The following is a 24,148-nucleotide window of genomic DNA, read 5'->3' on the forward strand; positions in this document are numbered from 1 at the left end:
CTGTGATAACAATAGTAAGGGGTTTGGCACTGCTGCATGAAGTCCTGCTTTCTGCCTGAGGGCTGGAGGGATCCCATGAGAGCTGAGAGCAGAGGGAGAATGGACACGTGCAATGGGTGTTGGAAAAGTTGAGCACCTGACTCTTCAGAGCGAGGTGGCTGGAGACACCTCTTGGCCTAAGGGAAAACAAAAGACCAAAAAAGGGTCAACGTAAAGGGAGATATCTGCACTAGAGGTAAAGGCTGTAGCTCCTCAGTGCTGTGTGCACCCAACAGCCCCTGACTGTCTGCATCCCACTTTGACAGCCTTAAATCGGGGTGCCCCAAAAATGCCCGCCAGGCCCCAGACGTGTCCAGTGATGCTGCAACTGCAGGGTGAGACCAAAGCCAATTAGGTGCAGACTCTTATTGCTGGTGAGATCAAGCAAAGGATTTAGATTCCCCCATCAGAAGAGAAGCATGGCCCATGCCTGGCCAAATTTCTGGTCTAATCTGGTTTAATGGGATAAACACAGTTGCAAATCTGGCGGATTCTTGGCTGGGCATCAGACTTACCCTGGGTGCCTCAAAGCTCAAACTCCCCTGGGCTAAGGAGGAAGAGGGCTAGAGTGGCTGCACCGCACCTCCCAATCTTTCTCTAATGAGTTCTCTTCAAAGCAGTCAGCCCCTGGACACTGAGATATTCAAATGAAAGAGGGAAGGTTCAAGTGCTGCCTCTATTTTCATCCCTTCCCCTACTCTGCACACCCCAACCTGGAAGGCAGCACACCCGCTTTCTGAACCAGAGACGTTGCTGCTGGGGCTCTCCTGCTGGCTGAGGCCAGCTGCCTGGTGTGGGGCAGAGACAGACCTGCCACAGCCCACACCATCCACGATGCCTACAGAAACACAGAGGGGATATTCACTGCCCTCCTTGTGACTTACAAGGGATTGTTTCTTGTTCCTACTAGAGCATCAGTGAAGTAAGGAAGAGACAAGCATCTGAAGTCAGGCCATCTCCTGGTCACCTCTGTCCTCTTCAGATGGAGTCCAAACAGCTCAGCCCTTCTGAAAGCCCTAGACTATGCTGCTGAAACGCCCCCTCTTCTTGCTTATTGTGCAGCCTGCTGGTCACAGGGGGAAAACCTGGAAGGAAGCAAAACCTGATGCTCACAGGGCCCATCCAAGTCCCCCATGACTAGGTGCTGTGGGTCAGGTTCAGGTTCAAAGCGATGCCAAGCAGAGCTGTCTTAAAATCACCAGCTACAGGCCTGACCCGATGTTCCCTTTTATGGCTCACATCAACCTCGGATCTTTGTCTCAACAGGAAAACCTTTTTTGGTGGCTTCTATGGCTGAGCATTCACATGTTCCAGCTCAGGCACACGCCCTGCCTGTGCGTTACCTCGTTGGATTAAATTTGCTCATATCCTTTTGTTCCATGTATTAAAATATTCTATAAAATCAAGTGACCAAAAATCTATAGCTCTAAGAATACCTGGCTATCTTCTTTTTTTTGTTCTTTTTCGTGTGATTTTTGTTTGTTTCTAATCACAGTTAAACCTAAACAAAAGAAGTGGTGAAAAAGCAATGGGAAGGAGGGGGAGAAGAAAAGGAAAACATGATTCATGGAAGTCTAATCAGGAACTGAACTGCAGGGCTGACATAACCAGCTCTCAGAAGGAGTCCTCACAAATTGGAGGGCAGTTTGGATCTGACAGGTTCCAGGTCCCCTGTGAGCACTATGGATTCTTTCCTCCCACCAGCAGTCAGAGAAGCAGCGCCTGCAGTGCTGGCCCCAAACACCAGCGGATGGGGTAAAGAACCTGAGGACAGCTGACGCGGTAAAGTCACACGCCCAGGAACTGAGCTACAGGGCTTCCCAAGAAGTCCAGTCCCTCCACCAGGGAAAGGAGAGAAGCTGGAAATGGATTCTCTAGAGGAATGAGAGCTTTGGCTCAGTGTCTGAGCCAGCTCCTGGGGCAAAGATGGCTGGGAAGCAGAAATCAACTTGATGTCCTGGTTCAGACGTCCCGGCGGCACCGGCGGCATGCTCTTGGCCTGCAGGATCTGCGAAGGTGGGCTGGCGGTCTGAGGCAGGAGCAAAGAGCTGTGAGAGCCTGAGGCCCCGGAAGGGCCACATTGAAAAGTTCTTGTTGCTACTGGGCTCTGACTAGGAGGACTAAGGCCAGAAGGGGTGTAAGAGGGAGAGGCGACACCAGACTGCTGTAGTGGAGACATGGAGGCAAAAGGCGGCCGTTCTTGGTGGAGCTGGGCTATCGTGCCAGTTAAAGATCCTAATGCACTTGGATGTGTTTGGCACAGGCCTGAGGACGGCCCACCAGAGCCCTGTGCCAGCTGGCTTAGGCTGGAAGATGGAGAGTTGGAAGAAGGAGGGGGCTGGAAGTGATTCATTCCTCCCAAAGTCCCACTGCCCGAGAGCTGCTGTAACTGTCCCCCCTGCAGTGGTCTTGTGGTGGGCTGGAACTGGTTGAGAAGACTGGGGGGTGAGTTCGATGAGAGCTGGGTGAGAGATGTTGACGGGGATCCAGTTGTGGCTTGCTGGAAATGCCCAAATCCACTGCTGGAAAGGGCTGGCTGCTGCTGCTGCTGCTGTGGCTGCTGCATGGACTGAGCTGTACCTAAGGGTGATCCAGAATTCCCATGTTGGAACTGGCTCAGTCCCGCTGTGGATGCGCTGCTCAAACCCAGCTGCTGGCTTGAGCCGCTTGGAGGGGATCCCACCTGGAACTGGCCTAAGCCAGCGGCTGCTGAGAATCCTGCAAGCTGCTGGATGTGGAAGGAGGAGGAGGAAGGGGTTTCTGCTCCTGGGGTATGCAGCTGGGACGGAGTACTGGAGGGAGAGCCAACGGCAGAAGGACCCGTGGATGGGATTAGAGACTGGATTCGTTTTAGCTGTCTTGGAGTCTGGTTGGATTGCTGTCCCAAGGAGCCTAGGACGGACACGGGAGGACGGAAGATGGCTGTTGGGAGGCGTGGATGGTGGGTCAGAGCTATAGCGACAGAAGTGGTGGCTGCTGCAGCTTGCAGGGGTGCCTGGATCAGTGGGGTCCAGATGACAGGGGTGGGAGTGGATGCGGCAGCAGTGGCAGCCTGGACGTTGTGAGCACAGTGTGCCATTTCCCTGTCGTGCTGCACGATCTGCTGGATGATCTCGTTCTCCTGGTAGTTGAAAACCCCCGAATTGAGGTCATGCTGGACTTTGTGCAGCAGAATGGAATTTTTCTTGCCTGTAGTGAAAGTGAAGAGAGAAAGAGTCATTCTGGGATGTCAATGAATGGGAGGGCTCCTCAAAGCTTCCTGCCAGACTTCCCTCTAATTGTTGGCACTGCCTCCCCTCCACTGGCATTACAGGATCAGTGTTCCAGCTACAAGATGACAAACATCACATCTCCTGCTTTTGTGTCATGATCAACACACTTTAAGATCCCATCAAAATGTGCCTGACAGGACACATAATTTTAGTTAGTAAAGCCACTTTTGGTAAGTGTGGCAGATGGGCAGCAAAGCTCATGAATCTGGAAGATTCCCATTTTAATCTCATAATCTGAACTTCTATTAGAAAAAAAGAATAATCCAAAGGCTGCAATTTTGTGTGTGTGTGTTTGCAAAGGAAAACCTCATAAATGTAAGTCCAGTGATGTCTCCCGAGTCTTCAGTTACTCTTCTTTTCCTCACCTGTGTCACGTAACGTGTTCCCTCTGGAGTGGTTTGAGTTGAAATTTCTCTAGGACCAAGGGACAGAGGGACTTTGCGTGATGGAAGAGCTCAAGATGGCTCAAGTAAGAGACCTCAGCCATGCTGCATCTTGGTTGTGCTCTTCTAGCCCAGACTTTAAGGAACTGCAGGCTAGCAAACTGCATGTTCCAGCTGGACTTCCAAGCCTGCAGCAAAATATCAGCATGTGCTTTACCTTTCCAGTGGGTTGGAAAAAGTGGTGTAAAGAGTTTGTGTGGTCTGGATGGATCCCCTCTCCTGGCCTGAAGGACAGAACTATTCAGTGATGGGGTAGGAGATGCTGCCAGTGATTACCTTTTACCACAGCACAAATGCTTTCTCAAAGGAGAGCATTTCTGATATGGTCAAGCTCTGTGCATAATGCCTTTTAAAGCTCTGTTCTCACAACATGCCAGTCGATAACTTGGTTGATAAGGAGCTGGTGTATGCTGATTTGAATGAGTTTCTGATAAAATTAGTGCAGATTAAATCCCTGTTCTTGCCTTTTCGAGGGACCTCTCTCCTGACAACATATGCCAGTTTGAATTGATGGCAGCACCTCTGCTATTTCTACTGAAGCTGTTTGGATTTGAAGGGTTCAGCCTAGAACTGCTCTGCGTGTTGTCTCTACGTGTGTCTGTGTGTGCAGGGGCACCCTGGCCCTACGGCTGCATGTCTGTACACAGCTCACTTTGTAGCTGAAGCTCAAAGTGGGGGGTGAGTGCAGAAGGGTCACCTCCAAAGGAGGCACCAGCCAGTTTGGATCGGATCAGAAGCTGTATTCACCCTCCTCCTGAACCTAATTCATTTCTCCTGGCTGATCACTTCTAGCTCCTGTACAGGACAAGAGCAAACAGACAGCAGAGTGCCAACTGCTGTGGACTTAAGAGAGCAGGGGATGGAGGCATGGATGGGGAAGGGCCTCATTTTCTGTATTTTAACCCCCAAATCATGTCATGATTTAGGAACTAAAGGCTGGCAACACAGCTCACGTCCATTAAACTTGTCACATGCTCATGAAATCACAACTTTCAAGAGCATTGATATTATCGACTAAGTCCATGGAATGATACTAAACTTGTCTCCTACAGCATTCTGGTTTAAACTGGTCAGCTGCTAGTTTCCAAGAAGAAATGGTTAAGAATGGGCTGCCATGTTGGGTAGTAGTTCCCAGTGAGGTTCCACTGGAATTTCCTTTCAATCCTATACCAGTCACACTTCAGACCTTTACACACTGACGTAGGAACAGGTTTGTGCATAGATGACATCCATATTGTTGCTTTTATTTCTTTAGTGTATAATGGATCTTTCAGCCCACATATCATGGTAGGTTTGATGGTTTAGTTCTAGTGTCCAGATGCAAGGTATGAAAAGGTACAGAAAATATTCACAAGGATCGGGCTTAAAAACATCAGTAGGTACAATTCTGTCAGAGAAGTGATGATCTGATACTGATTTATATGGAACTTCACAAAGGAAGCTGTTAAAAACCTTTCTCTTCAGGTCCAGAAGGACCCATGAGATACTGTGACTTTACAGAGGCCCATTAAAAAAAGCAGGAGCAATCTAACTGTGATTGTAGTTAAGCATTGGAAGAACACACTAAGGATTTTTCCTTGTACTTTTTAAAGTGTCTCTCTCTTTATAAAGGACAAGATGTGGTTCTCTCTCTTTATAAAGGACAAGATGTGGTTCTGCAACTGGTGCATTTGTGATATGATGTCTGTTGCGGCTAGCGAGATGCTTAATGCTTTTGTGTTTCACCTGCTGCTATTCACTCCCTCCTAAAAAAACATCAAGGCACATGAATTGACCTTTCTTCTCCTGCGTTGGAGAATTATACCAGCCCCTGGAAGGACACAGCTCTGAAGGCAAAGAGTGCTTGGAGCTCCTAATGTCATTATAGTTGCTGGAGAGCTTGTCTGCACTGGAAGTGAATGTGTAGGAGATATAAACAGTGTATAATACCCGTTTCATTGTAAACTGGACTGGAATAGACAGCACTGGTATTCCTGTGATCCCAGTTCTACCTGCCTTTCCTGCAGCCAGGCACACCAGAGAGAGCATGAATGTGACCTTTAAACTTCAGAGCATTTTTGCAGTGAATATGCAGTGAATATACAGTGAATGGCTTAGAGCTACGCTGCACACACAGTGATTTCCACCTGGTATCTACTAAAATGACATTTGTTTGCTCACAAACACATTAATCACAAATAACTTATTAAACAGAAACAAAAATATTAACTGCTGTAGTCTGGAGAGAAGGAACACCCTACCTAAATAAGAATGACAAGAGAGAACCTGGCTAGTATACTTGAGTTTGAGAGGGATTCAGCTGCAGGTTTGTAATCATCCTCTCCAGAGCTGAAGGTACAAATCCCAGCATGGGGAATCTGTAGCTTCCTTGCACAACTGCAAGGTCAGGATGTAGATGGGAGTCAACACGCTGTGTTCAAAGCAGGCAGGCAAAAAAGCTGCCTTTTGGTATTTGATTTCCTGAAAACAAACTGCAGCAAAACCGGGCTGTGGAGGATTGATGAGGGATAGAAAAACGAGAAAGAGAAACAAGCTCTTCCCTGTGAGGGTGCTGAGGCGCTGGCACAGGGTGCCCAGAGAAGCTGTGGCTGCCCCATCCCTGGCAGTGCTCAAGGCCAGGTTGGACACAGGGGCTTGGAGCAAGCTGCTCCAGTGGAAGGGGTCCCTGCCTGCGGCAGGGGTTGGAGCTGGACGAGCTTTAAGGTCCCTTCAACCCAAACCAGGCTGGGATTCTGATTCTGTGTTGCTAATGCAGATTTCCAGGAAGCTAAATACCATCAACTGCTCTGTGTTTCAATCATTACACCTCAGCTCACTCCTTTAATTCCTTATCACCTATCTTTGGCTTCTGATTTGCTTGTCTGTGCTTGAATAACCTGCAATTTTCAAGGCTGCCCTCAACTGAGATGAGAACCCAAGTGATGTTAATCAGAGCTGCACGGATGAACTGAGGGGATTGATGTTTTCATAACCCGAGCTCTTGACAACACAGGACGAGCTGCTCAGCAGCCTCTGGTGTCCTTGGCAGAGCACTAAACAGAGAATATGCCAACATTTCCCAAACATACATAGTATTTCCTGTAAGTGTTTTGATCAAAGATCCTGAAATTTGTGTCAAACTGAGAAAACAATTCCAGCAAACCCCTTGGAATTAGAAGGTTTGTTAAGTTTTTAAACCAGAACGTTTCAGTTCTCCTTTGCAGTTACATTCCACTTCCCTGTCTTCCTGAGCCCAGCTTGAATCTATTAATCTCTTCATTAGATCAACTTTTGCTTTTCTCTTTTGCCAAGAAAGTCTCAAATTTCTGCTCCAGAATATTAAACACCAAATGACTGAAAAGCTTCTTTCAGTTACTGAAGGGCACAGGAATGTTTCAGAGTCATTATTCAAATTGGAGCTGGTTACCAAACTGAAGAACTCATGGGTTCCACCATTCTAATGAATTGCATCATTTACATCATGTTTCCACACAGAGATGTAGGTCTTATTAGGTGCTTCTGAAGCAAATCCTCCTTCCAACCAGCACCAGACCAGAACAGGAGAATGCTGGTGGGATGAAGATGTTTTCCTGGCAGGTCTGTCTCAGGTCCTGCATGAAAATCAGCCAACAGTGGGATGAGGCAGTAGGAGGCACTTTTGCTTGGGGAGGTAGTTCTGAGATTATTTCTCATCATCATCTTATATATTAAATTGCCTGGGTTTCAGATTCCTTTTTCCTGCTCTGGATTTACTGCCACATCCCGTGCCTCAAGAGAAGAGCAGTAAACGCAGCAATCAGAGAACTGATTAGTTTGGCCCCATGTAACCCCAACTGAAACGATGCTCCTCAGCTCAGAGCTGTGCTCAGTGAACCACGGTGGAGCCCTGTGTTCTTGATAAACTGGGGAGAAGCTTCATTAAGAGAAAGGAAAAGGGACTCCCCTTTCCAATTTAATCTCATCATGGAAGCAGGGAGGCTGGATGTTAGTTTCTCCTTCTATGTTCTTCATCCTGCATAAAGAGCTGAGTCTAAGGTACTGAGATAAACAATCTACCCCGGCACTTCTCCTAACCCCAAAAGCACGATCCAAATTTACTGAGATAATATAATGGGAGGACTGGGTGGCTCCAAAGCAACCCCTTGGCCTGGATGTGCCCCTTAACAGGACTGAGGCAGCTGCAGGAGCAATGTCAGGCAAAGGACTTAAGACTCAAAGGTCTCCATGGCACAACTGATGTTTTTTGTTCTCAGTATGATTTCTTCCCTAAGTCAGATAAAAATAAGTACCATCAATGGAGTGCTCTGGGTTCTAAAAGCTCTCTATTTTCTTCACTGTAACAAAAGGCTAAATAGAAGGGGGCTAGAAAAGGAAGATATTTAAAGCCTAGATGTTCCTAGCAAAGCTACTGGTGCTTTGAAGTGGAGCTGGGTATGTAAAATTATGGAAACTAAGCAAATAGATGTTGCTCGCTTAATAATGAATCACAAAGTCACATTTTCCTCGACTGCAGAGAGCACACAAAAGAACAGGGAGAAAAGCTCATGTGATTGCATAAAAGGAGCCAGCATTCAACACTAATTCTTCCATCAAATCATCAAAATTAGCTTTTTGTTGTGGAAACTCTGCACAGACACAGAGGAAATTAAAGAGAATCCAGTTCCAAGCCCACTGGCTGCACTTTAAGGATTCAGGTCACTAAATCGCTTTCTGAATTTGCATGGATTTGAAATAATCTCACTTTATTAGCCTGCCTTCTGCCTGCCCTGCTGTCGTGGTGCCTGCCCACAGCCACATGGCGACTTCTTTCAGCTCCTCACTTCTAATTCAGAGGACTGGGTACTGAACACACTGCTCAGACTGCTGATGGTGGTCTTTGCCCCCCCTTACCTGGAGGGTTACCTGTACCCTGAGCTGCTCTGTTGTGGTAATCATTTAAGCATTAAATAAATAATGGGATATCTGCTCTGGAGCCAGGCTGAGAGAGCTGGGCTGGGGCAGCCTGGAGAAGAGAAGGCTCCTGAAGGGGAGACCTTAGAGCAGCTCCAGTGCCTAAAGGGGCTGCAGGAAACCTGGAGAGGGGCTTGGGACAAGGGCCTGTAGGGACAGGCCAAGGGGAATGGCTTGAACCTGCCCGAGGGGAGACTGAGCTGAGCTCTTAGGCAGAAGCTCTTCCCTGTGAGGGTGCTGAGGCGCTGGCACAGGGTGCCCAGAGAAGCTGTGGCTGCCCCATCCCTGGCAGTGTTCAAGGCCAGGTTGGACACAGGGGCTTGGAGCAAGCTGCTCCAGTGGAAGGGGTCCCTGCCTGTGGCAGGGGTTGGAACTGAGTGAGCTTTAAGGTCCCTTCAACCCAAACCATTCCATGATTTCATGATGCTATGAAATTAGCTGGAACAGAGATTTCAAAATAATTCCTAACCCCCAGTAAGAATCTGGGCTGCCTTTCCTGTTCCAGCCTTTCTCTCAGATGTAACTTAACCCATACTGAACTGTGTTTACTATCATATAAAGGCTTCTGCTCACAACTGAAGTACCCTTGGAAGCAAAGCTTGGAAGCAAAGCTCATCCAGCTGGATTAGCTCTTGGAGCATTCATAGAAGAGTTCAGCATTGTTAACAAATCTGCTCTAGACACCAAATCAGATGAACATCCCTGAGAGCCTGGCTGTGTCAACACACCACAGCTGAGATGTGCAGCTCTCAAACTGCTCTGCAGTAATTACCATTTGTCTGCTCTTATGCCCTGACATGCACAAGACTGCATACGCTGTGGTACTAAAGCCAAATTCTTCAAGCTTCAGGGTACAACAAGCTCTCTTCCCCTGTTCTCTGCAAAACTATATGGAGTTAGACTTGTACACAGGGGTTTTATTGCAGGAAAGCCACACTGAAAGGAAAATCAATGTAGATTGTCATCATTATGTAGACTATGTAGATAGTCATCAGTGTAGAGCACACTGTACTGGGGAGGGTCACCGAGTGTTTCTTGGTAACATCTTCAACAATAATGTGTTCAAAACTTCAAAATGGACAATTCCCATCTTTCAGAGTGGAGGTTTTCCCTCCCTGAACAGCTCAGGCCTGCTACTGATTGTTCCCCTTCTTCCATAAACCAAATAGTACCTTCCAAAATATATGGCAACTCTTAATAGACAGAACATCACTTTTAACTGGGCCACAGTGCTGTAGGTCGAATGGTGAATAATGTGAGCTGATGAATCTCATGACAGTTAAACAAAAATGAAGCTCTTGCCTCCACTCCTCACATTTATGCCCATCATACACAGCTCTGCAGAAAAATAAACTGAGTACAGAATTCCTTAGAGGAATGTGACTGACAATATCCCTGAGGAGGTGTAAGAGCTGTGCAATTCTGGAGTGCCCATGTTGCCCTTTGCTGCCTGAAGCAGAGTCCTGGCTCTTACCACTGGTGGCTGAAGCCAAGGAAATGCCTTCTCCTCAAAGTGGCAGAAATGCTTCTTTTTCTGGAACCAAAGCTCCTGCACTCAATTCTCAGTGCCCTTCTAGCACCAAAAGCTGTGACAAGGACACATTCTGGAAGACTCTGGACATTCTGGAACTGGTTTCCTTTCACTTTTGTGCTCTGCAGCCTGCTCTTCTTGCAGCAGCTACTGAATGGCCTTCAAGGCAGGAAAAGTCCCATGAGGCCAGAAGGGTGGCTGGGAAGCAAGTCTTACTTCATGTAATTAAAGAGGAGATTGAAAATTAAAGTTGATGGAATGGTAAAATGGGATCCGAAAAGGTGTTTTATTTTGATGCAGATAGCTAGCCAAGAGCTGTGCAGTTGGTTCTCTCTCCGTATAAGGAATTGACAACTTGGGTGACCTATGTAGGTAGGTGTCGTGGTTTAAGCCCAGGCCATAAGTCAGCCACGCAGCCCTTTTGCTCACTCCCCCGCTTTCTTCCCCTCCCCACCCCCTGCTCCCAGAGGGATGGGGAGGAGAATGGAATGAATGTAACTCCCACGGGTTGAGATAAGAACAGCCCAGTAACTAAGGTATAACACAAACCACTGCTGCTACCACCCATAATAATAACAATGGAAATAACAGGGGAAGAGAATACAACACCACCTGTCGATACCCAGCTCGACCGAGCAGTGAACCAGCCCTTCTGGGTAACTCTGAGTTACATCCCGGGCATGACGTGCTGTAGTATGGAATAGCCCTTTGGTCAGTTTGGATCAGGTGTCCTGTTTCTGCTTCCTCCCGGCTTCCCCTCCTCCCTGGCAGAGCATGAGGCTCACAGAGTCCTTGGTCAGACTGAACATTTGAGCAGTAACTAAAACCATCGATGTTATCAGTGCTGTTCCCAGGCTGAAAGTCAAAAACACAGCACTGCACCAGCTCCTAAGAAGGGGAAAAATGACTGCTACTGCTGAACCCAGGACAGTAGGTTGTTCTATGCTGTATCTCTTACAACGCTCCCAGCACTGATCCATTTCTGCCAGTTAGCCAGTACCCATTTGCAATAGTAGTGACCAAACTTCCTGGAGAACTTGCACCCTGCAAGGGACATGGGCTGGGATGAATTGATGTAAACCAAGGTCATTTACAAAGTTAAAGACAGATCTCCTGATATCTCACCACCACTCTGCACTGTCCCTTCTACTGAGGTGTCTTGAGCTTTATTTTCTGCCTAGAGTTGCAAGAGAAATGGCATTTTATGAGGTGAACCCAGTTGCCAATTCACCCTGATTAAGCTGAAGAGACTCATGGCTGCTGATCTGCTGGTGTTTTGCCTTTGGCTTTCACATTCCATTATTCAATTCCTGCTCAAGTCCAACTCCTACCCTGCATACCTGGGCTAGACAGCACTTCCAGGGGTGATTCACACAAGCCTTTTCAGCTAGCCACCATACAGAAGACCTGTCATACTCTATATGGCTTTTTCTCCCTGCTGACTGTAAAAGTGGTAGTGCTGGAATGAGGGGAGAGGATTTCATGTCAGAGGAATACACAGATACCTGAACTTTGAGTCCTCATGAGCAGTCAAGTTTGTGGGTTATTCAGGTAACCAGAGAAGACAAAATGGAGTAGAACTGTGTTACCTCATGTCAGCCATTGCACCCTCCCTTGCTTAGCACTTGGATTATGATTTCACTGCCTTAAGGAAGAGTTCAATGTGAGTTTGAAAGAACACCTTCTCCCAGAGCACACACTCTAGCATTGTATACCTGGGACAGAGGAACTTCTATCCTTACATCACTTGTGCCTGCATCAGCAGTCTTGAATAAGAAGCATTCTATCTATCTATCTATCTATCTATCTATCTATCTATCTATCTATCTAATCTCTTCATGACCAAATCTACTTGCTCACCTCACATGTGCAGCTCTTTGGAGCTACTCACCTGCACACAGTAAACAAATCTATCCTACAGTGTAGGTACAGTATAAAATATATGCTGAGTACATCTTGGTTTATTCATACACATTTCAGCCTGTTCCATTTATCCATCTGATCTTGCAGGGCACCTGCCATGGAGCAGGCAGCTGAGAGGCATTCAAAGACCAAGCTCCACTTTTGTTAGCCTTATTTTACCTGTAGAAGAGCTGAGGAACTGAGGCACAGAGCAAAGGCATGTGAAGGACAAAGAGGGAATGTGTGGCAGAGCCTGGCATGGATCCCAGATCTCATTCATACTTCCCCTCACCTAACACCAGCCCTTCCTCTGAGGCAGCAGATCCCACAGTATTAGTCATGACCTGGACAAGTGGGGTCACAAACCCAACAGGATTTCAATTGCAGAAGCATGGTCACGAGCTGGCAAACAGGATGCACAGGCAAATGGTTGGGAACATCTATTTTTGTGGCTTGTTTGCATGACAAAGCTTTTAAAACTTCCACCACTATAAGATCTTGAACTGACACTCTTGCACCACAACAGTATTTTTATTTGGAGACTGATATTGCATTGTCTGAGCTTCTGGCGTTTTAGCATATGCAACGCCTGGAGGCAATGCAAGTCCTGACTTAACTGGGATCCTTGTATCAAAACATCTACGAATGGCCTTCAAAATGTAACCCCTTCAAACTAGGGGGTGAAAAAAGCCTGATGCAAAAGAACAAGTAACTTCCTCTGGCTGTAAATGTGCTGTCAGCTCCCACCAGTGACCTTGATACAGATGGGGAGCAACCTCACCCAGACACTGATGGTGTTTATTACAGCACAGCCAACACTGGAAGTAATTGTCCCTCAGTAGTTTTGGGGACGCATCAGTGACTTTTGATTCAACAATACTCACACCCTGTCTTGTATTTACTTGCAACGAACATTGTGTTTTACAAGTGCAAATGTTTGTGAAAATCTAATTTTAAGCTTCAGTGGTCACTGAAAGCCAGTTTCAAAGCCAGGCAGGAACAGAACGATGCGACCTGTGTAAGTAAGTGGTGCATCACAAACTGGGACATTCACAAATGCTCGTCAGACAAAGAATTACTCACTGGAGAAAAGAACAACTCATTTCCCCACAGAAATACTGCAAAGACTGTCACAGCTTGGTCACTAACAAGAAAAAATGGAAGATTTAATGTGTGATAAAATGACCATTAATCAATGATCAGCCTAAATGTCTCTAGTCTCCATCTGAAGCTGCAGTAAGTGGGGTATGTGATATTCTGCAGGGTGAGGAGTTCTTTAGAGTCTGAAGTTACTCAGACACAAGTCCTTGTAGAACACAGCTTTAGTCATATCATAGAGAACAATACCTGCCAGTCTTTAAAGAGCTCTGGAAAACATCTTCCCAAGCAATACATGGAAAAGGCAGGATGCCAGTTTCAGTTCCCATTAACAACAGAGGCTAGAAGGATCCACCAACATGCTCTTTGCAGAACCACCAACGACAGTTTCCAGGCTGCTGCACTGCCCATCCACAAACAGGAGGAGACTGAGCACAGAGATCAGGGTGCATCTGCCCTGCGCTGCCCCCTTAGCCACAGGCTTTCAAACTGCATTTGCTCTGCAAAGTGAATGCCTCATCACACCTCCTGTTGACCAGTATTATTCCTGTTTCTTCAAGGGAATTACATCTTCATCCTGCCTCCCTGCCACCTCGACAAGCTTAGACCATGCTTTCCAAATCCTCCATGTAGGTGGTAATCCTGTAAAAATCTCTCCAGCCACTGTGACTGAATGGACAGAGATTTTTCTCTCTGTACTGCACGGGGAAAACTGGATGGATCCTATCCTGGTACCAGAACAGTGAAAGAGCCTCTGAAACATTTTGTGTACTCAGTGATGCATGGGCTTCTCAAGGACATGTTGTTGTCTGGGTAGGAGGGAGTTAGTGAATGCACCACTGACTTGGAAAGAAGCTCCCATTTGCTTCCAGCTTGTGTCCAAATCCTGAGCAGAACGTAACAGGAACCAAAACCATGGTCCTGCTTCTGTTCATACCCAGCTTTTACAAACTTCTATTCCTTAACTTCAGTCTTGTAGAATAATCCCTTTGCTTTCAGAGAGACACCAAGCAGAATGTAGTCATCTTGACACCTAAAAAAGTCAGATGCTGTTACACAGATAATGCACTGCTCTTTCTGGATGGTGCAAGTTTCAGAGGGAAGTGAAGAAATGCCTTATTTTAAAGAGCTGGGTACACATAAATCACTAAGGCTCTTGAAGGAAATTCAAACCAAAGACTGCAGGGCACAACAGGGTTGGAAACTGCTACGAAGCTGCTATTTCACAACAGTAGAGGATGTAAAGTTGAAAGAACAGGCAGCTCTCAGGTCTGGCTGCCAGGGAAACAAGGGTAGCAGAAGGATTTTAAGCATCTGACCCTGAAGAGTTCTGCCTCTTCTGTGACACAGGGACTGATGGTGTCTCAGGTCAGCAGAATGGCAAAAGGAGGGGAGGCTAATGCCAGAGTTCTGCACCAAAGGGCCTGTTGTTCCTGTGTCACCTCCTGACTTGCTGTTGATATTTTGCAGCTGCGTGTGGAAGGAAGGAATTCCTCTGATGGCAGAAGCATGTGAGGTTCTCTATGTTGGGTTGGAATTTTCCATGAATTTTAGGTAGGTGGGCAGCAGCACACAGACGCAGGACAGCCTGCCCACCTGTACACACAGCCACAGAAAACATCAAGCCAGCATCCTGAGCAGTTCTGACCACCTAAATTTGGAAGATTTGATAAAGTCAAGTTAGACCATCCCTGCCAGTGCCTGACATTTCATTTTCTCAGCAGTTTTACAGTGAAATTTAAATAACCTAAATGATGTGACTCTTGCTACTTACACTAGGGCCTCATTATCATAGACTCTGCCAAACTCTACATACTAAGCTCCTACCCTTTTACTCAGGGGTCACATTTCTGATTTGCAGCAGGTAATGAGATGCCCAGAATACAGTGCTCTTGGCATGAGCAGCCCCAGAGGCACTGCACCCCTTGCTGGGATGTCAGCTTCTTCCTTACCCCCCTCACCCCATCATCCTCCTCTCCTTCTGCACTGTACTCAGCCCTGCATTGACCTCTGGGATTCTGGAAAGCAATGGAAATGAATGCACTGTGAAGAGATGTAAAATAAGCAGCTAAAGGAGTTAGCACAGGAATCTGAAATGCTCAGTCCTCAACTCTGCAAAGAATTCTTGCCTGTCCTTGCATAAGTCACTTAATCTCTGTGTTAAAACATCTCTGGTTGTGACCAAAGAATGTTATCCTTCTCTTCCCTAGTTAGACAGGGGTGCTTGCAGAAGAGATTATGGCTCCCACTGGACAAGGTGGGAGTCATTGTGCTGCAACAAGGCATTAATACCATTTGGTTACTTGTGTTTGCTTTGGGCTGGGGAGAGGAGGTTTTTACTGACTGTGTTTATAGATTTTGAGCTAAAATTCAAACTCAAGTGAATGCACCAGCATGGCCCTCATGGCCTCACACTGATCTTAGAAAAGAATGGAAGCAGAGGCTGGCAAAAATGTTTACATGTAAGGAACAAAGAGAAGAATGCAGACTTAACTGACTGTGAATGGGGCTCCTGGTAGGAGCTGAAGTCAGGCACAGAGAGACAGGCTGGACAGTGCCTTGGGTCACACAGTCTAGAGTGAGGTATCCTTGCCCATGGCAATGGGGTTGGAACTAGATGACCTTAAACTCCTTTCACCCCAAACCATTCTATGATTCTGCGATCTCCTTCAGTTCCCAACTCCACCAAAGGATCTAAGGACAAAGGCTGGAGATGGGCTGCCAGAGCAGCAGGCAACGGGAAGGAGACCCCCCCACACCTACTCACCGATTCTGTCCAGCCTGTCCAGAGCCACTGTCTCGAAGGCTCGCCGCATCATGGGGTACTCCTCCAGCACCTCGTTGAAGTTGTCCACGGAGAGGGAGTAGAGGCGGCAGTAGGTGTCTGCTCGCACGCTGGCCGTGCGCCGGCCCCGCGTCAGCAGGCAGATTTCTGCAAGGAAAGAGCCAGCCTGAGCACATGGGGATGGGTATCAACACCTTGCCTGCCACCCTGTCGCCTCTCCAGCTGGACTCTTGCTCCTCTCCCCCTAAGAACACCAGCAGGGGTAACATTCTGCATGTGCAGTAATGGTTTACAGTAGCGGGGGCTCAGCTGTGGCAGCTGCTACCAAAACACAGCTCCGTGATTCTGCTGATCTCATGAGCCAGGCAAGTTTTGGGATGGCGGATTATCAAAGATATCATTTGGGCATTCATACTGGAGAAGCTGTCCTTCTCCAGCTCCCCATGGGCACTGGGAGGAGAAGGTGAAGCTGTGCTCTTGCTGAAGCTAGTTCCCTCTCTCTGGATTTGTAGTGAAGGCTCTTTGCTGACTGTGGTCTCATGTCTGGGCATAACTTTGATCCCAACACCAGAACATTTGTCCCTTCAAAGATTTTTGTAGATATCTGCAAGGTCCTGCACTGGTTGGGGCAATGTCCAGCACTAACACCACTGGAGGAGTCTGGAGGGAGCAGCCCTGAGAAGGACTTGGGAGTGTTGTTTTGCAGAAACTCCCAATGACCCAGCTTCAGTGAGCACTTGAGCCCAGAACCCCCCCGTGTTCTGGGCTGCACCCCCAGAGCATGAGCAGCAGCTCAGGGAGGGGATCCTGCCCCTCTGCTGTGCTCTGGGGAGACCCCCCTGCAGCCCTGATCCAGCTCTGGGGCAGCAGCACAAGAGGGACCTGGAGCTGTTGGAGCGAGGCCAGAGGAGGCCATGGAGATGCTGCGAGGGCTGGAGCAGCTCTGCTCTGGAGCCAGGCTGAGAGAGCTGGACTGGGGCAGCCTGGAGAAGAGAAGGCTCCTGAAGGGGAGACCTTAGAGCAGCTCCAGTGCCTAAAGGGGCTGCAGGAAAGCTGGAGAGGGGCTTGGGACAAGGGCCTGTAGGGACAGGCCAAGGGGAATGGCTTGAACCTGCCTGAGGGGAGACTGAGCTGAGCTCTTAGGCAGAAGCTCTTCCCTGTGAGGGTGCTGAGGCGCTGGCACAGGGTGCCCAGAGAAGCTGTGGCTGCCCCATCCCTGGCAGTGCTCAAGGCCAGGTTGGACACAGGGCTTGGAGCAAGCTGCTCTAGTGGAAGCTGTCCCTGCCCATGGCAGGGGTTTGGAACTGGAGGAGCTTTGAGGTCCTTTCCAACCTAAATTTTGCTGTTCCAACCTGAATTGATTGTATGATAAGACACAAGGTTACAGCTTATCAGGAAAATACAAGTTCGTGGCACCTACTAACTCTTGGTTTATTTACCCTGCAGTCAACTACTCTTAGGAGGGTGCTCAGCTTATTACAGAACAGAAAGCCCTTGTCTGACTTTGGCACAGACACTCATCATGCACTCAGCAGAGAACTCCTATCTCCTGCTTTTCCACTGATTACACACAGAGTGTGGGCATCTGAGGCAGACACCTGAGGACAGATGGCGTGTCTTAGAGACTGACAGCACTCTTCTCTGTGCTGCATGCTGGTTGTCAAGCCAAAACACCATGCTAAGGATTCATTCTGGGTCTATCCCAAAGCATTGTCTCCAACCCTGGCACTCCAAACCCCATCAAACTGACCTAATTTGTTAGGAACATGCAGAGTCCTTTCACTCCAGGTAGATGCAGACAGGTTGTTTTACAGGAACTGAGTGTATGAGTGTAGGAAATGCATGACAGGGATTTTCTAATAGAGAAAAGGCTTTAGAGAAGGGAAGGAAAAGCAGGTTACCTCCTGCCCCCTCTCAGTAAGCCATTAATTTCAGTACACACAGTGTGTACTGAAACATGCATCTACCAGAGAGCTGTCTGTCTGGGGCTCAGTGAGGTCTTCACAGGGCTCTGACAGGATGGATTTCTCTGTGTTGCTCGTAAGAGCACTATCTCAAATCTTCTTTTACGGGCTTTCCTGATCTCATGTCAGTTCTCCTGTTCCCAAACTCTGCTGCTGACAATTACCCTGCCTGCTGACCACAACATTTTGCTGAGCCACAGCCTGGAAGATGGACTATGTTGTTTTCCTCCATGTTTATCCTGTACCTCATATGATAGATGCCAGACAGCAGGACTAGAAAACAGTAGGAATGCACGTGGGGAATGCTCCATTTTTTCCCTTTAGGTTCTCAGCTTCACAGACCCGTCAGTCTGCTTAGGGCAAAAAGAACTGAACCTGCAAGAGCCAAGTTTCCCTTCTCCATTTTGCTACTTATTATCTATACTCCTGAACTGCCCATGAGTCCCACTCACTTCCCATTACACCATTTACTACACCGGGAAGCTGCCACACAGGTGAGATGAACAAAGGGTGGAGGAGAAGGTGCCTGGGGAAGCAGTTCCACGTGCTGCCACCCCAGTGCACCCAGGACAAGCTAAGGAACACGTGAGCATTAACAGTGGGTACGGCTGTGTAATGACGATCGACCGACATGCACCTCCAAAGTAGGAGCCATCTGCCAGCTTGGTCTCCTTGTTGCCTTTGGTGAGGACGCTCACCACCCCGTGCTGGATGAAGTACATCTTCTTGCCAATGGTGCCCTCCCGGATGATGTAATCCCCTGGCTGAAACACCTCAAACCGCAGCTTGGTCAACATTGATGTCACAAAGTTGGGATCTGCATTGGCAAAGAGGGGCATAGAAGCCACCAGCTTCCTGCAGTTGAAGTTTATGATTTCCTGAGCATGATGTGATGCAGGAGAGAAAGAAAGAGAGGGGAAGGGAGGGAAGGGGAGGAAAGTTGGGGAAGAAAAGACACATATATTTAGTCTACATCTAATAAATGATGAAGTTTCCCCACTTGAACTGTACACTATAAAGTAAGGGGGGAAATGCTGTTCCCTTAGTCTGGCTCCCCTAGTGCGGGCTGCAATGGGCTCTGGATGCTCAGAGCACATACAGCACGAGCTGAGGCTGACAGCTTCATGCCTCACTGCTTGCATTCATATGCTTTCTCTCTGAGCAGGGACAAAAACCCCAACCTCCCAAACAGGCACAGTAAACCTCTTTCTGCAGGAAACCTTGGGCTGGGAGAAAGGTGCAGAGCACAAGTGAAATGCTGGGTGAAAAAGCCCAGGGCTCCTCTCTGGGAGAATGTTACAACTCACCTTGGCAGCCCTATGGTCTGTGTTGCCCTTGCTTGTCAAATAGATGCTGAACAGCACAAATGTGCCAAGGAGCTCAGAGGCAGATGGGGATAGGGTGAAGGGAGGGGAGGAAGAGGTGCCCACAGGTCACTGGGCATGGATGGATCATCAGCCTCTGGTGAAGGAAACCCAGTTGAGCTGTTCAGCTGTCCAGAGCAGACAGGGACAGTGCCTCCTGCTGTGGCTGGCTGTCACTCCCAGGGAGTGACAGCACTTTCCACAGCACAGGAGCTGCTCTGTGCCAGGTCAGACTTGGAAAGCGGCAGAAAGTGATATCTAGTTAAGCACCTCAGCACTGGGCTCCCCAGCCAAGCAGGGAGGAGGCACCTGGATGACTGGGGCAGGAAGAAGGAGGGCTGGGAAGCATCTGTCTGCTCCTCACTGGGGTTCCTTTCAGGGTTGGCCTTTAAGACTTTGACTGAACTAGTTTTAAACTAAGGCTGGTAGGTCCTCAGCTCTTCTTTCTCCTATGGAGGTGCTTTACTAGGGGGAGAAAGACAAAAGGAAAACCTCTTCTAGTGCTGGTGGATAATATATTGGAGCCACAAACTAGGGAGAACCTGCGTTGCCTGGCTTCAGTGTAAGCATTCTGTAAATGCTTGTTTGAAGCATGGGCCCTGCTGGAAGGTCTCTCCTTTGGACTCTACGTGCTGTTACAGCTGATGTCTGGAGCACAGATGAGGCCACCACACTGCACAGAGGTTTATATAAATACATGAGATACAGATTAGGGAGCACAAGTTGGAAGCAGCCGTGCATGTTTGTTTGGGGAGAGGAAAGGGCTTCCAGAAGTGTGAGGTAATGACACTTTCCAGAGTGTCTCCTGCAGGGGCACGCTGGGAAAGGGGATGACATTGCCAGATATCACCATAGCCTCAAAAGTTGACAAGATGTACCTGTTCATGTGCTGGGTGGGTAACACAGCCTGCACACTGCAGCCTTTATGTCAGACATCACTTGTGCTGCAGCCTTTAACAGGCTCAGGCAGGAGTCCCACGAACACCAAAGGGCCTGGGTTTCTCTCTCCACAGCAGTGACTTCTGCCATGACCAAATCAAGGGAATACCAGGCATACACCAATGGATAGGACAGTCATTCCTTCTGAGTGAAACTGTCTCCCACAGAGACATACCCAAGACCCTGTTCTTCTTGGCCTTGCTCTCCCAGAAAGGTAGGCACAGCACAGGAACAGGTACAGCCCCAAGTGAAACAGGGCCTTTATGGCTGGTCAAACACATAGAGCACACCCAGAGCCAATGCTCTGCAATTGTGTCCTCTGCAAAGCCCTGGGACAGAACACTGCACACTGGGAACTGCCCAGCTGCCAAAAGGGACAGGAACATGCATTGCCCATTCAGTGCCACCTCCTTACCTCCCGGAGGGGCTCACTCAGCTCTCCCAGGATGCTCTCCTCATCAAACATCTTCCCCTGGTAGCGGTGCTCATAGTAGTCATGGATGCGTTGCCGCATGTCTGCAGGGAGCTTGTGGAAGGACATGTACTGCTCCACTTGTTTGTACTGTGCAAGGAAGAGAGGAAGAGGAGGAGTTACCAGCACATGCAACAATGGTGCCCACTCACGGACAAGTACAAACTAGACCATACCCATACCTGCTGCCTTCATGTCAAGCCAGACCTGGGCAGATAATCTGGTGCAGGAGAGAGCAACTGTGTGGGGAGAGTGCAGGCATCTTTGTTATATCTTTGTTATTTTCCCCAAATGGCTGTACCATGTTTTAACCTTTAAACTTACCCTCAGACAGTTACACTGCGGAGGCAGCTCCTCATTCCCTGGGTGCTGAGCAGCCCAGGGCCTGTCCTCCCCTACAGACACTGCAAAACTGGTAAGAAAGTGCTCAGCTGGGAATCTCCTCACAGCAAATATTGCTGAGCAAAGGCTGTAAAACCCTTGTGCACAATCAGAAAAGGGACGTACAAGGTGTCCTCAGCAGAAGGCTTTTCCACAGCACACAGTGGAATGGTGGCCAGTGACCTGATGGCTTGGCTCTGGAGCAGCAAGTGATGTGCAGCCCCTCAAGGCCTCAGCCAAGCACAGGAGCCCACTGCACCAGGGGCCATAACATGGTTCAGCCTGGGATGTTCATAGCCACAGACAACTGAAGGACACACACAGACTTACTTGCATGCTGAGTTACTCAGTTGAAGCTGCAATACCCATGGTCTGCTTTCTCTCTGCTCTGTGCTCCTGGCTGCTGCGTATGATGGAACCTTTGCCTTCTCACCTTGGGCCCCACATTCTCTTCACCTTTCTTGGGTCTCTACTGCCCCATGCACTTCTGCTGTCTAACCTGTCCGTGTTTTTACCTAATGGTTTGCGTTTCCACCATGTCACTTAGAGGGGAATACAAGGACCCACTATGAGTGATGCCAGAGCAGTATTTGGGGATGAATGGTGCTTTCTATGAATAAACGACACTTCCTTAAGGGCCTCGGACTGTAAACGGCTTGAGGGCACTTGCCTTGAAGGTGCTGCAGAGACAAGGTGCGTGCATTGCAATGGTTGTGCTCCCTCCCACTGGTCTGCAGTAAAGAACATGATCCTGAGTGTGTACCATACTGAAGAATGCTGACAAAAGGACCATGCTCCCCCTTCTGCCATCCCTCTTTCCCCTCTTGTCCCTGAGAAACCTGTCCCTGAATAACCCTTTACTGCAGCTTGTGCTGAAGAGCCTAATTACTGAACCTGTGCTCATTGCAGCTCTCCCCTGCACACACCGTGTCACTCTGCTCCCAGCACAGCCTGTGCTCGTGCTGCCTTGCATGCTAACAACTTCATCTGCACCAGAGAGGAGCAGGAATTACTCTGAGAAGCCAAGGTGGTAGAGGAGACACTCGGGGTTTCCTGGCATCTCCAGAGCTTTGTGTCTGGAGCTAGCAGCAGAGCAGCTGACTGTAAATATTCATCATCACTACAGCATGAGCAAAGTCAAGCGAGTCACCACCTCGGGTGCTGGAGCCAGGCACAGAATTGGCAATGAATATGGCACTTCATTGCTTGGATTGCTGAAGCTCTGCAGGGCCTGGCAGGATACTGGGTGCTGCATGGAGGCTGCAGTCATGAGCAAGGGAGATAAAGGGAGCAGGAACCACCATGTCCCATGTGGACAACGTGCTGGTACGAGCCCGGTTACAGTTCTGTGGGTTACGCTCTTAAATGCTGAAAGTTTAAGGTCTTGGCTCAAACAAACACAGAACCATAGAACCCCAGCTTGGTTTGTGTTGAAGAGACCTTAAAGCTCATCCAGTTCCATCCCTCTGCCATGGGCAGGGACCCCTTCCACTGGAGCAGCTTGCTCCAAGCCCCTGTGTCCAACCTGGCCTTGAACACTGCCAGGGATGGGGCAGCCACAGCTTCTCTGGGCACCCTGTGCCAGCGCCTCAGCACCCTCACAGGGAAGAGCTTCTGCCTAAGAGCTCAGCTCAGTCTCCCCTCGGGCAGGTTCAAGCCATTCCCCTTGGCCTGTCCCTACAGGCCCTTGTCCCAAGCCCCCTTCCAGATTTCTTGTCTTCTTTTTAAACATGGCTTGTCTACTGCCACTGGAGACACATTAGCGGCATCTGAGACACCCATGAGACCTGTCAAATCAGACACAGGGCATACAGGATACTCACTATGGAAACACACTAGCTTTTGCTGACTTGGGTTTGTTAAATTGATTCTCAAGCTGCAAACAGTTGGGTTTGTTTTAATGCTGTGGTTTTGTTGGCTAAATTATCTACCAAAACTATCACCTTATACTGTCAGTTTTAGCCCAACATCCTGAAGTGGACCACTGACCAGGTCACAAGATGCCTGCCTGGTGCCCCTCCTCCCTCTACCATGTGTACCTGCCATCATCTTCAACTGACCTTTGTTTCTCAGGAAAAATCCCCCCAGGATCCTCAGATTCACTAGCACAGGTTGGATGGGGCCTCTCAGACACTGCTTATTCACTACTGCACATGGATTTATTGCTTTGCAATGAAGAGCAATAAATTACTGCTCTGCAAGTCTCTAGTGCTTGTCAGATTCTCCTAGAATCACTGTCCCTAGATAAGACTCGGAGTAAAACCAGGCCAAATTTACTTCACCAGGGAAAAAAAAGCTTCTGCTTCTGATTATAAATGAAGAACACGGTTCTAAGAGGAAAAAGTGAAGTAAGAGACTGTAATTCTCTGTCATCATTAACAAGAGGTTCACATCTTGGCTCTCCCATCTTTGCTGGTGCCACCTCCTCTCACCCATGCCAGCTGGGGAGTTCTGTGAGCTCTTCACTCTCCCTTGCACAGAGACAGAGTCTCTCTACATTAATAAACTACAGCCATGTGGGGTTTCCTCCTTCTCCTGGTGCTGCTGAAGGCCAGTGCTCCTGTAGTGTGGAGCATTCAGAGCTACTAACCAAAAGGCTGTTAAACCAGCATGAGGGAGGGTTCAAAGTGCAGTGGGCTGTGCTTGTCTCTTCTCACCTTAAGCTCTAAAGGAGATCTATCCTGAGGCCATCAGCAACACTCAGTGATGGTACAAAGCAAAGGGGGAAGGATAATTGTGTGGTGAACATCAGCAGTACATGGGGGTTAAAGCATCAACCTGACAACCCTGAATTTACAGGCCTTCCTTGATGCCCTGAAGATCTGGCACCTTCTGAAACCACTTCATACCCCCTGAGGTGGCAGCCCTTTGAGAACCTTCAGATGTTGCTTAACCTGACACCCTCCTCTTGTCTCCTTTCCCCTTCAACTTGTTTGTTCCACCTTCCCACTTGCCTCCATGTCACCAGTGTGAGCTCTGCTCCAAGGAACTGCAGGGATTAGTGGCCTCTCTGTGTTCAACTAAAATCA

The 24,148-nt window shown here is 48.4% G+C and overlaps 1 protein-coding gene across 2 annotated transcripts in view; it reads right to left on the reverse strand.

Moving 5' to 3' along the window:
• Nucleotides 1-1,156: 1,156 nt before the first annotated feature.
• The window catches only part of HCN4 (hyperpolarization activated cyclic nucleotide gated potassium channel 4), a 136,002-nt gene continuing 113,010 nt past the window's right edge, over nt 1,157-24,148 (reverse strand). For both annotated transcript variants that reach the window (XM_061349939.1, XM_061349938.1), the window contains exons 5-8: nt 20,682-20,828; nt 18,601-18,841; nt 15,982-16,146; nt 1,157-3,228 (exon numbers count right to left, since the gene is read on the reverse strand). In XM_061349939.1, coding sequence (XP_061205923.1) covers nt 1,667-3,228; nt 15,982-16,146; nt 18,601-18,841; nt 20,682-20,828 — 2,115 coding nt within the window. In that variant the 3' untranslated portion in view covers nt 1,157-1,666. The remainder of the gene's footprint in view (nt 3,229-15,981; nt 16,147-18,600; nt 18,842-20,681; nt 20,829-24,148) is intronic.

The sequence above is a fragment of the Neopsephotus bourkii genome, unplaced genomic scaffold, assembly GCF_033783945.1.
Source record: "Neopsephotus bourkii isolate Nb327-2 ecotype Australia unplaced genomic scaffold, CSIRO-AGI_Nbou_v1 NB_463, whole genome shotgun sequence".
NCBI lineage: Eukaryota > Metazoa > Chordata > Aves > Psittaciformes > Psittacidae > Neopsephotus > Neopsephotus bourkii.